At 53.9% G+C, this 11,618-nt stretch overlaps 3 protein-coding genes across 4 annotated transcripts in view; all 3 read left to right on the top strand.

Annotated features, from left to right (window-relative positions):
* The first annotated feature begins 1,374 nt into the window (after nucleotides 1–1,374).
* Nucleotides 1,375–5,523, top strand: LOC130579826 (FYN-binding protein 1-like). The gene is made up of 3 exons (XM_057376916.1): nucleotides 1,375–1,492; nucleotides 3,110–3,800; nucleotides 5,379–5,523. The coding sequence occupies exons 1-3, from the start codon at nucleotides 1,490–1,492 to the stop codon at nucleotides 5,453–5,455; spliced, it is 771 nt and encodes a 256-aa protein (XP_057232899.1). The 5' UTR covers nucleotides 1,375–1,489; the 3' UTR covers nucleotides 5,456–5,523.
* Nucleotides 5,524–5,857: 334 nt separating this feature from the next.
* Nucleotides 5,858–9,071, top strand: PRAM1 (PML-RARA regulated adaptor molecule 1). The gene is made up of 7 exons (XM_057376908.1): nucleotides 5,858–5,965; nucleotides 6,258–6,309; nucleotides 6,590–6,683; nucleotides 6,958–7,120; nucleotides 7,732–7,765; nucleotides 8,329–8,363; nucleotides 8,727–9,071. The coding sequence occupies exons 3-7, from the start codon at nucleotides 6,612–6,614 to the stop codon at nucleotides 8,750–8,752; spliced, it is 330 nt and encodes a 109-aa protein (XP_057232891.1). The 5' UTR covers nucleotides 5,858–5,965; nucleotides 6,258–6,309; nucleotides 6,590–6,611; the 3' UTR covers nucleotides 8,753–9,071.
* Nucleotides 9,072–9,892: 821 nt separating this feature from the next.
* Nucleotides 9,893–11,618, top strand: part of LOC130579817 (excitatory amino acid transporter 5-like) — a 15,794-nt gene continuing 14,068 nt past the window's right edge. For both annotated transcript variants that reach the window (XM_057376897.1, XM_057376898.1), the window contains exon 1: nucleotides 9,893–10,069. In XM_057376897.1, coding sequence (XP_057232880.1) covers nucleotides 9,893–10,069 — 177 coding nt within the window. The remainder of the gene's footprint in view (nucleotides 10,070–11,618) is intronic.

Here is an 11,618-nt window from a genome sequence, read left to right as displayed (position 1 = left end):
CATCTTCCCTTTCACCCCCTCCCCAAACACAGCCCCTCATCTTCCCTTTCACCCCCTCCTCAAACACAGCCCCTCATCTTCCCTTTCACCCCCTCCCAAACACAGCCCCCACACCCCCATCCCTGTCCTCCCCAAAGGCCTTCAGTTCCCCCTGCCACCCCTCGTGCCTCAGCACGGCTCTTGGGCCTCCCTCTACCCACAAGACCGGGCCGTGCCCTCGCTGTGGCAGCAGCAGGAGCAGTGGGGCAGGTGGGGAGATGGCTGTCACTGCTGTTTGCCCATCCTGTGCCCCAGAGTCAGCTCTCTGTGGGTCCAGTGTGGGACCTCCCAATGCCCTCTCTCCATCCCAGCCCCGGCTGGTGGGATCAGRCCCTCCAGTGCCCACCTTGGGCACCCTCCACAGGACCCCCAGGTTGACCAACCTTGGCCAACAGGTGCCCGTTCCAGCCTTCCCCATGTCCTTGACCTCAGTCTTACCCTTAAAWCCATCTGCAGGCAGGGGCCAGCACAGGCAGTGCTGGTGGGACACCTCAAAGGGCTGCCAAGACACGCCACCCTGGAGCAGAGACATCAGACATTCATGTATCTATGTACTAATCTAGTTGGTTAGATTACGTGCAGCTGGATTAGGTACACTATRTGTTGCTAATACACTATTAAAAGACTTATAGCAATATATAAAAAGGTTATCATTGATAATACATTGACAGCAATTACACTGTATTTTAATAATATGTAAAAAGTTACTACATTCTTATATTGATAACATATAAAAAGGCTATAGAAARTTTTCCATTAATAGGCCTCATAAGCACCTTGTCATTTTGATATAAACCACCTGTATGAGCAGTAAACAGTGACACCAGAACAGTTAGACCCTGAGATGGTGAACAGAGTGCCCTGCTTCCCCTTGCTTCCCGGAGGAGTTTGGCTCTTCAGCAGAGCACACATCCTGCAGTTATGGATACTTCAGGAAGGCATAGCCCTCACCCAGCCCTCCTGTGCTCCCACAGAGCTCAGCTGTGCAGGGCTGTGCAGGTTTTGCCATGAGACCCCCAAAAATCGCCTCCACCCTCTGCAGGTCCTATGCAGCTCTGATTCATGCAGAGGAATCCTGGGCCACATTGAACAAGGACATTGCCCACCCTCCTGGTCCCATCCTTCGCATCCCATAGTCACTCTCCAAAAACAGGGCTCTTCTCTGCATGAGACTCTTATGGCAGCAGGACTTGGTGGGCTGCAAGCATCCAACAGCAGCAGAGCCAAACTTTAGGTGCACCAAGAGCTGCTCCTCCTCTTTCTCCTCCTCCTTGTGTTGTCTCACCATCAGGCAACAGCAACTTCCTGGCGTTGCACACAGCTCCTCATCAGCCGTTAGGAAAGAGCTTCTGGTGTCAGGGAAGGGGGACCTCAGAGAGCCTTTTCTGGAATGCTTCATGTGGTCTTTAGCAAGGAGGTGAGCACACAAGAAACCATCCACTGATGGAAGATGGTGAGTAAGAACCAGACCTGAGCTGTACTGGACATGGGGACGGGACACTGGGAGCCAAATCTCCTGGTTGGAAAGGTTTTGGGGGTGTCCTTGTGAGAGGCTGGATCTGGCCAAGAGCCTTGCTTCTCTTGGAAGGCAAAGTCCTCCTGTACATTTGAGCTGAACTGAGTTTCAAAGGTTTCTGACCAGTTCCTGGCTCAGTGAAAGGTTTGCTGGGTGAACTTGGGCTGGACATAAACTTCTGTGAAAGGAGGAGACTACACTCCCACGGAGTCCAGCAGAGCCTCCACCAGATAAAATGCATTGGGAAACCTGGAACTGATCACAGTGATGGCAGTACTATACACCTTAGGGTTCTGGGCAAGTCCCAGCTCATGGAACAGGCCCAGAAGTGATGRTTACAAACCACCAAATCATTCAGGTGCCAGAAATCCCAGTGACATGTTTGGGACTCTGGAAAGGGTTGGGGTTTTTTTCACTAGTTTGAGTGAAAGCCCCACTGCCAGAAGACAGGAAATGGCACATTTGTGCTGCTTTAGCACTGCTATACCAAGTGCTGAATTTGAGGGTTTACCTTGAGAACTGGGGTGTCTGCCTGGAGAACCTGCACTTTTGTAAGTCTTTATATATAGATTTGATCAATGATGTCTAAAAATATTGCATCAGCTTCTCTCCATATCAGCCCTTCCCTTGTGAAAATTAAAATTACACAATCACAAACCCAAACTGAAATCCCAGAAGGAAATGAACTCCAAAATCAAAGCATGCAGCTCCAGCAAAGTAGCCAGCTCTGGTGCAAAGGGACACTGTGGTCTGGGGATGAAGAGAATGGGAGAAAGAGGGAGGGTAAGGTGGGTAAGATGATCCCTCCCCTCTCACAAATTTCATCTGAGAAGCTTAGGAAAAATGTGGCCCCATCCCATAGCTTTGTGCCATACCTTCTTCCACGAGCCATTCAGCCTACTCCTGGGAGCCATTCTCTGGAGGATCTAGAAAAAGGTGAATTTTGGTCCCTGAGGAAGCTGAAGGCAGCTCTGTGCTGGAGCAGATGTGTCTCGGTTTGTGAGTACACAGTGTGAACCACACAGGAAAGACASATGTCAGAGAAATAGGGCAGTCTGCTGCCTCTTAGCCTTGTTTTTTCTGYATGCGGTCTTTGGTAGGATGAGTCTCAGCAGTACCATCACAGCTTTTCCTCCAGGGAGGGATCCAATGGCTCTCTGTGTTCTCCCCCACCAACTCAGCATGGGAAACAGGACCAGGTGTCTCCCATCCGAGCCCTGGGCAATCTCTGCATCTCAGATTCTGCCCTCAGGAGCTTTGCAACTACCACCCAATCTCTCACATCTGCCGGTCCCTAGTAGTGGACAAAGGATGGATCAGACCAAAAGWCTCCATGAAATGCCTCCTGGATGCCCTCGTGGTGGGTCAACCTGGTTCCAGTTTGGTGCAGCAGTTTTCTTAGCCTTTTCAGGACCTTTTTGAGCAAAGACCTTGTTTTTTGGAGAAGACTTAGTGTGAGACCATATTGAAGAAATACCACATTCCGTGGGGGGAATTTTGACTCATTTTACTCCACGGTGGTTTAACTGGAACTGTTTTTCTTAATGGTTACAGACGCATCTGGAGGGRAGAAGCGCTGTGGTCAGGCACCTGCAGGCAAAGTTCCAAGAGAACAGGGAAGAAGCTCCTGAAGTGGGTGGGTGGCTGGAGAGTCGCCCTGCTGCCTCCCAGGGATCAGAGCCAGGACAGACCCCTGCCATGGCCTGCAAGGGTGAGCCTCCTCCAGAGCCCCCCCGGAGCAGGAGGGTGGACTGCAGCAGGGCCTCTTCATCTCATAGTACAGGCCAGAGTCTGGGGCAGCCTCATCCTGCCTCTGACACCCTGGCACAGATGGTGCGGCGGAAGAAGGGGATGGCTCAAGATGCCAACCTCCACCCAGGACCTGCAAAGCCAGGAGGAGATGTGTTGAACAAGAAGGTGGGAGCCAGCTCTGATCCTCCCCAGAGGAAGCCAGCCCAGCAGACATGGCCACCCGCCAAAGACAAGGGAGCTCCAGCAGTTCCTGCCAAAGCTGTTTCAGCACCCCTGCTCACTGTGGGAAGCCCCCAAAGGACAGAGCACCCAGCTCTGCCCCGAAGGAAGCCTTTGCCACACSTCAGGGCACTGGCAGTGAGACCAGCCAAGCCCCGGCGCCCTCCTGTTGTGGATTTGTCAAAGTTCAGAGCGGCTGCACATCCTGGGACACCTGCACATCCCGGGACACCTGCCCATCCTGCCACAGAACCACCAAGGAGTGCTCAGCTGGGTATGGCCAGGCACCTGGCAGTCCCTCAGGGAAGGATGCTGCTCATTCAGGAAGGAAAATCTCCCCAGTTAGAGCCTGCGGCTCTTGGGAGGTGGAAATACTGGGAGGGCTGATGGAGAGATGGGGGCTGGTATTATAAAAGGGGCTTTTGTAGGCAGTAGCATGTGAATGAGCATGAGAAAGAGAGCARGTGAAGAAACAAAATGCCCCTCCCTGGGTGGGCACATGTTTCGGGCTCTGGAGTGTTTGAAGCAAGGTTGGAGTGAGTAACATGAGAGATGTTGCCAAGCTGCAGTGAGCCCAGTGTAGGGCACTAAGATGGTTGGGGACTGGATCCCATGGAGAAAGAAAGCCTGGGACCCAGATTTGTTGAGACRAGAGGGAGGAAGGGGAGATCTCACTGCCCACAGCTACCTAATGGGGAGAAAATGGGACCAGACCCTTCCCAGAGGTGCCCAGGAGCAGACCTGGGGGAGATGGGCATGAGCAGTAGGGGYAGTGCCAGTTAGACATTGTCCTGCCACGCTCCACTGTGGCCTTCCACATCTAGGCTGCTTTGGTGGTTTCTCACAGTTGCTGTTCTACTAATCCRTGCTTGAGGTGATGAAACCTTTTTCAAATCCCATTTCTTGCTCACTTTAACTGTGAGAGTAGATTTCCCTTCCTTTCCTTATGAGAACTGAAAAATCAAGCACTGTGTTATGATTAAAAGGTGTTATCAGGGCTGGCCATGCTGTTATGCTGGGAGATTCTCACAACAGGCCCTGGCCCAGGACTGAGCTGCCCTGGTAAAGGAGGGAAGGATCTGCTCTCCATGTCCTGCAAACCAGCAGTGTGTAGTAGTATTTATTTATATAAAATACTAGTTGTAGTGTTTATTTATTTGTCTCATGAGTCCTGAGGCAAGTTGCAACATCTAGAATTACACCTTTCCTTGATTTGATATTTTTTGTTAAWTTTTAGGGCAATCTTATAATTTTTAGGACCAGGTGTCTGATTGTGTATTGCTCGGTACCATGAACCAGCAGAGATGTGATATTCAGGTCTTTGTGCCCATTTTTGGTTGGTCTGGTTGACCAGGCTAGAGACAACGCTCATGATACAAATAATGGATGTTAGCAGGGGTGTGGTCATGCTGGAAGTCCTCAAAGAGTGCAGCAGCATGTTCTGGCTGATGATGCTCCTGAGCATGTGGAGATATCCACGATTTGGTACAGATCTGAAATTGAGAGTTTTCGCCCCATTCATGATACCTGTGTTGGCCTCTTCCCCTCTCTTTCCATCATTTGTCCAGGAAGAAAATAACATTAGAAATATACAAATGGGAAAATAAATACTCAAGGCCCTCAGTGAGGAACCTGATAARCTGTGCACCAGTGTGCTGGAAGGAAATCCCTAGATGGGCTATGGGGTAAAAACTCCTTGCTCTATCAAAATGTGCAGTCAGTTTTGTCTCCCCACCTCCCCCTGTAGTAAATCCAGCCCAGAGTGGCTCTGACCTCAGGGTGGGTAATAGAGATGAGGACAAAATGTGAATTAATCTCTCCCTGCTCCCTCCCGTTCTGCTGTTTGCCACAGGTCACCTCAAACCAGGCTGTGCTGCGTTGGTGCCTGCACGGCTCCTGCTGCAGGATGCTCCGAGGGGCACGGGGTAAGGACAAAGGCAGCWCTGCTATTCAAGCTGGCTTCCAGGCTGTGCCAAGCCCCTGGGAAGGGCACAAGAGGGGACTGCAAGAGGATCTTYGGGTTTTCCTGCCTGCTGCTGGAGCCCAGGGTGCAAGCAGCTCCCCCAGTGTGAGGCATGGCCATCCCCCGGGGCTGTGTTACCGCGCTGCTGCCATCGCCCCACACTGCCCAGCCATACCCAGCTGTGTGCAGAGCTGCTGGCACAGCCACGGAGCTGCTGTTCAGCTCTGCCCCAGAGCCAAGGCCAGCCCACGGCCAGCCCACCTGCTTGTTGCCCATCCTTCTCCTGGCAGCCCTGGTTCTGCCCTCGGCCCCCAATGCCCTCGTTGCAGCAGCACTTCCTAATTGTGGTCTGCCTCACGACAGGGATGAAGATGAGATATATGATGACATTGAACCTTTTGCGTTGCCCGGGAGAAGCCCAGGCCTTCTGCTGCCTTCTGTGTCCCAGCCACCAGTGTATCCTCGACCCAGAGGAGGTGGGTACCAGAGGGGCTCACATGCTCTTTGGGCTGAGAGCTGCAGCCCTGAGAGCCTTGACACCCTGATGAGCCATGGGCAGCAGCAGGGCCTGTACTAAACCTCCTGCTCCCCCACACAGGAGGGCACTGTGTTCCTTCTGTGTATGGGCCCAGGAAATCCTGGTACCCCCACACTTGGGGGCAAACTCAGGGTTTGATCCCTGGAGAAAGCTCTTGCTGCTCTTTCTGTCCTGTCTTGGCAGGACAGCCAGYCTCATGGCAGTGCCTCTCCATGGGTTTGGTTTTACAGGTGATGCTGGCCGAGCCTCTAACAGGGTTACCTTGCTGGCAGCTGCACAGAGGTAATGGAGGGTTTTTACTCTTTCTGAGGGTCCCCAAATGGCATGGGCTCCTTGCTGCTCTGGCAAAGCTGGTGCTTTAATGGTCTCTGCTGAGCTTGTGATATAAAAGGTCCATGGGSAAGAGCACAAGCTGCAGGCTGTACACCTGGCCTGAGAGCCCCCACAGCCCCAGAGCTGGCACAGGGAAATGCAATGAGGCAGCAGCCARGGGGGAGAATGGGACAGGAGGGAGCAGCACATGGGGTCATCTGAACCTTCCCATGGCCTTCAATGACTGCAGAGAACCCCAGGTCTCTCAGAAGATGAAAACCATGACACTCAAGGAATGCAAGAAAGAAGAGAAAATGGACAGGGAGTTCCAGAAGAAATTCAAGGTGAGCAGCAGTGACTGATCACTTTTCCCTCTGATCTCCCTCTCCCTTCCTGGGAAGGGCACGATGCAATGGCAGAAAGGAGCAATGCTCCACAGGGACCAGYGATACCAGGTCACACCCTGCCTTGTTCCCCCATTCATGCCTGCCCCATTCCCCCAGATCAGAYCAGTCTCACAGACCATTTGGCTAGAGAGGAATCTGCTTTTTTCAAGGCGGGAGAGCAGCCAGGCCTGCCTGACTGAGCTCCCCTGGGACACTGCTGTTTGTGTTTCAGTTTGAAGGCAGCATCAAAGTCCTGACTCAGATGATGGTCGACCCTGCAGCATCAGAGAAGAGGGGAGGAGGGAAGAACCTGCCACTGAGATGTGGAGAAATCCTTGATGTCATTCAGTTTACAAATCAGGAGCAAATCCTCTGCCGGAACAGCCAGAGGAGGTGTAAGTCTGGAGCGGGGTGGGGTTTGCCCACAGCTCGATGCACAACACAGCTTTGGGAAAGAGATTCTTCATGCAAATACCCCCTGACAAACATTGTCCACCTGTTTGACAGATCTAACAGGTACTCTGCTACCCTGAGAAGGTTCCCACTTTTCTATGCACAAATGTCCTGCTCTTCCTTCTGCTCAGCTGCACCATTTCTGCTGTGAGCTGGGTTTGTCCCTTCCCTCTGCTAAAAGCCTTTGCATTCCTTGAAGCCTCCAGGCCACCAGCCTGACATGCTTTGCCATGGGCTCAAACTCCACAAGCTGTGTCTGCACTGAGGGATGCTCAGGTGTARTGGGCTGCAGATGCCTCAGGCAGAGAGGAAGGGATCAGGCTCTTCCCTGCCAGCTGCCATCCATCCTGGCAGGCTCCTTCCTGACCCTGYCCAGAGCAGGTTCCTCCCAAGGGTCCAGCTTGGCTTCTCAGAACTGGTTTCCTCCTTGTCCCAGCTCTCTCTGGGACATGAGGTGTTGCTAATCCCCGGGCAGGGGCAGGTGTTGGGGTGATTCCTGCTGATGCCCTGGTTCCCAGCACCRCCTGACATGGTTTTTCTCACTCTGTTGCAGATGGCTACGTGCCCCAAGCCGTGATGCTGCCCCTGTGAGTACCCTTTCCCAGCCCCTTCCTCTCTACTCCATGAGCTGCAACATCTGCTTCCTGGTTGGCCAGCACCAAACTAGTCCTGGCTGACAACTCAGAACTACCCAGCTCTGGCAGTGACCATAAGCCTAACACCAGCTGCTTACTCTGGGGAGGAATCTGCCATTTCTGGTGTCAGGAGAGGCTCTGGGGCACTGGGAACACTCCCCAGACTGTGGTCCCTTACGTGGCACCTGCCCTGACACTGCACAGAGGCTGCTGCTGGCACAGGATGAGGTGCAGCCCCTGTGCAGGATCCCAGCAGCCTGGGACAGGGCCACCATCCTGGGACAAGGCCACCATCCTGAGAGGAGCCAGGGTCAGGTTAACCCCACTCCAGCTGGTCCCAGCTCTGCAGGGAGAGCACAACACTGGGAGGGGGAGGCAGGGTGGACACCAGAGCCCACAGACATGTCAGGACAAATGGGACAGAGCAGCAGGAGCTGGCCCTTGCCTTGGGATTGGGAGGCACTGGGGACATGGGAGACCAAACTGCCCACAGCACCCCCTCTTTGTCCTTGCAGGGACACTGACATCTACGATGACGTTGAGATTTATGGTAGGTGCAGAGAACTGCTGCCACACCCCTCCACCGGCCACAGTGACTCCCACACCAGTACCACAATTCCCCTCCTCCTGACCTTTTCCTTTTTTGATGTCTTCCCTCTCTCCCTTCCCTCTGTGTGATTCCTCTTCCTCTCCCTGGGGTATCCTTTACTGACTTTCAGTTCTCTTAAGGTTTTCATGTTCCTCTGTTCCCAGTTATTTGGATTTCTCTGCACTCTGTCATTCTCAGCTTGCTGCCAGCCTCAGRGCCCCTTCAATGTCCTCTGAGGTGTCCCTGATCCTCCAGACAACTCAGACCCCCCTTTCCCAAGCTGTTGCTGTCTCCTAACATGCAGACTCCACCTCTGGCTGGCAGGTGGCTCTGAAGATGGARCTGAATAGAGACAACTGTATTTCAGCTCTGCTCACAAGCACACACTTTATCAAATCCTGGCAGGCTGAGCCATCCACACTAAGGCCAAAGGCACAAGACAGCACCACAGAGACCTCCCCAAGGGCCAAGACATGAACTGCACCAGACACCAGGCTCCTTTTGTGAAGGAGCTCCACTGCTTCTGAGACAGACTGCAAATGYACCGTGTCCTTGCCAGAAGAGCAGCACAGCAGCTCAGCACATGGGACTGCACAGGTCCTGTCCCACAGGGCAGGGGGCCACAGACCCTCAAGTCACACCTTCACTGTGGCTCTGTTTTGTCTGTATAAAATATGGCAAGAGGTTCAAGAGGGTTTTGTGGCCTTATTTTGGATTGGGGGTTGAGGGGGAGGGGTAAAATCAGGCCCATAAAGGTTTTAGTATTTCCCATTCCCAGAGCATCTTCAGCCTGGGACACACCCGCCCTTCCTKTCTGCACTGTGCTCCAGACCCAGTGACACTCCTGGTGTGAACCAGAGGCAAACTGTGCATAGAAATACTCTAAAATGGAYCAGGATGCTCCAGCAGCACCTCAAGGGCTTGGGGCAGCTTTCCAGGAGAGCTGTCAGGAGGTCGGATCTTTTGGGGCCGGTATTTGTGTGGGAACATTCAGCCTTGGGCTGGCATCTGCAGGTGCTGTGGGAAATTCTCATTAACTGGGAAAGTTTYCCTTTGCAAACCYTCCCCTCACGAAGCCCTCACAGAAGGGGGTGGGACAGGGGTGCACTCACAGATCTGGTGCAGGACCCAGCTCCGGTGGCAGGACCCAAATCCTTCTGGAGCAGGAACAGTGATAAGAAGGGAGCAGGGGCTGAATCCCTGCTCTCAGTCTGCACACCAGCCCCCATCCCAGGGGCTGCAGGGTTAAACTGGGAGGGTTCGGCACCTCCCCGGCAAGATGCCAAGCCCAGATTAACYGGTTGAAGACGTCACTTTCCATTATGGGAAAGGATCCCAAATATCCCTGAAGCTTTTGGTTGTGGGGATTAGCCACCAGCACACTGAGCTCCCGGCAGAGAGCAGGGGTCCATTGATGCCGTGGGGCCCGTGGCCATGAGCGGGGCTGGGAGCTGCTCCCAGGGGCATYGTCTGGGGGGCTGAGGGCCATCATGTGGGAGTGGGTCCGGAGAGCTCTGCTGCACTCGCTGTCCACGGCCCTCCTGCGCCTCTGGAAGTGGSTGAGGGCTTTCTGGTACAAAAATGGCCTCTTGACTCTCTCGATGCTGTCTGTKGTCACCGGATGCCTCCTGGGCTTCCTGCTGCGGGCACTGGAGCTGACGGACCTGGTAAGCCTGGCTGGGATGGGGATGGGAGCGAGTGGGATGGAGTGGGGACAGGGACAAGCCCTGGTGCCAGTAAGGGTTCCAGATGGCCACAGCCCCAAAAGCAAAGGCTCCTGCCCAAGAAAACCACCTCAGGMTAGGTTTCTGTCCATGGCCTTTCTTTGTTTTTATTCTTTTTTTTTGACCAAGAAGGTGCCAACAAATGCTAAAGCTACAGGACGAATCCTACCTCCCTCCCGTGGGAGTGTGGAGCTCTGACTTGGACCCCATGGGGCTGCAGGAGCCTTGAGGTGGGATGGGGATGGGAAAAGGGGGAATGGTTACTCAGCTGCTAGATGCTTAATAACAGGGTCCCCCCAACACCAGCAGCAGTGCTGGGGTCTGAGGGATGGGGTCTGAGGGATGGGGGTCTGAGGGATGTTGTCTGAGGGATGGGGTCTGAGGGATGGGGTCTGAGGGATGGGGGTCTGAGGGATGGGGTCTGAGGGATGGGGGTCTGAGGGACCGGGTGCTCCCATTACTCTCTCCAGCTATGTGCAATCAAAGCACGTTTCCATGCTCTGGAGAGGACCCAGCAAAGATACAGAGGGTTGGTGGGGATCCTGGAAGGCTTCCAGGAGTCAYCTTCCTTTGAGGAGCCTTGGAGACAAAACGCATTGGAGAAAATGCACCCCAAAAGCACGTTGGCTCAGCACTTTCAAGGAGCATCGCACTGCAGAACAGCACCGAGCTGAGATCCACTGCCACGGGGCAGCKGGGCTCTGGCTCAGCCCTGATCCTCAGCCAGGCTGCTGAGCCCAGCAGGGAGAATCTCGCTCCAGGGGAGCTCGGCTGGTGCTCCAACATCCCTGTGTTGCCATTAGGATTTAGCAAAGTCTTGTCATTTCAATTAGGCCCTTAAGCATCAGCATAACAGGGATGATCTCGTTACTTAATTGAAGCTGGGTGTAATCTCCCTGCATCCCAGTGTCCACACCCGTGAGAGCCCAGTGGCCACCCACGCTGGGCAGGAGGTCTTGGGGCTCCAGCCCCTCATCCTGCCATGCAGCAGGTTTATCCATTCTCTGCTCCAGCCCCATCCTGCCCCATTGCCACAGCTCTGCTGTGGGCCTGGCAGCTACCAGAGTCTTCCCCATTTGAGACCTTTGTCACAAAAGCTGGAGGAGAGCTGGAGAGGTGGCTGATCCCTGCTTTCCTCCCTGCAGTGGGAAAATTTCATAAAGCTGAGAGACCCAGTGGCGAACAGACGCTGTTCAGATCTGGCATTACCCCTTGCACCCATCACAGCTCCACTCTTCCACTCTGCCTGAGCACCCCAGGGACATCAGCCATGTCCAGGCCACATACTGGGACAGTGCAGGGACAGTGYAGGGACAGTGCAGGGACAGCACAGGACAGCACATGGGAGCAATTGAGCAGCTGCCTTGGCACCCCTCAAAGCCCCAGCATGGGGTGATGGCAGCTTTGGAGTAACCAAATGTACCTGCTTGGCTTGGGGCCAACTAAAATCCCTCCCTGACACTGCTACAGGGGCACCATGAAATAGTGGGAT

Source organism: Malurus melanocephalus, unplaced genomic scaffold (genome assembly GCF_030028575.1).
Source record: "Malurus melanocephalus ecotype Western Australia unplaced genomic scaffold, MMel_1.1 scaffold_293, whole genome shotgun sequence".
NCBI lineage: Eukaryota > Metazoa > Chordata > Aves > Passeriformes > Maluridae > Malurus > Malurus melanocephalus.
This window is presented reverse-complemented; position numbering and strand designations above follow the sequence as displayed.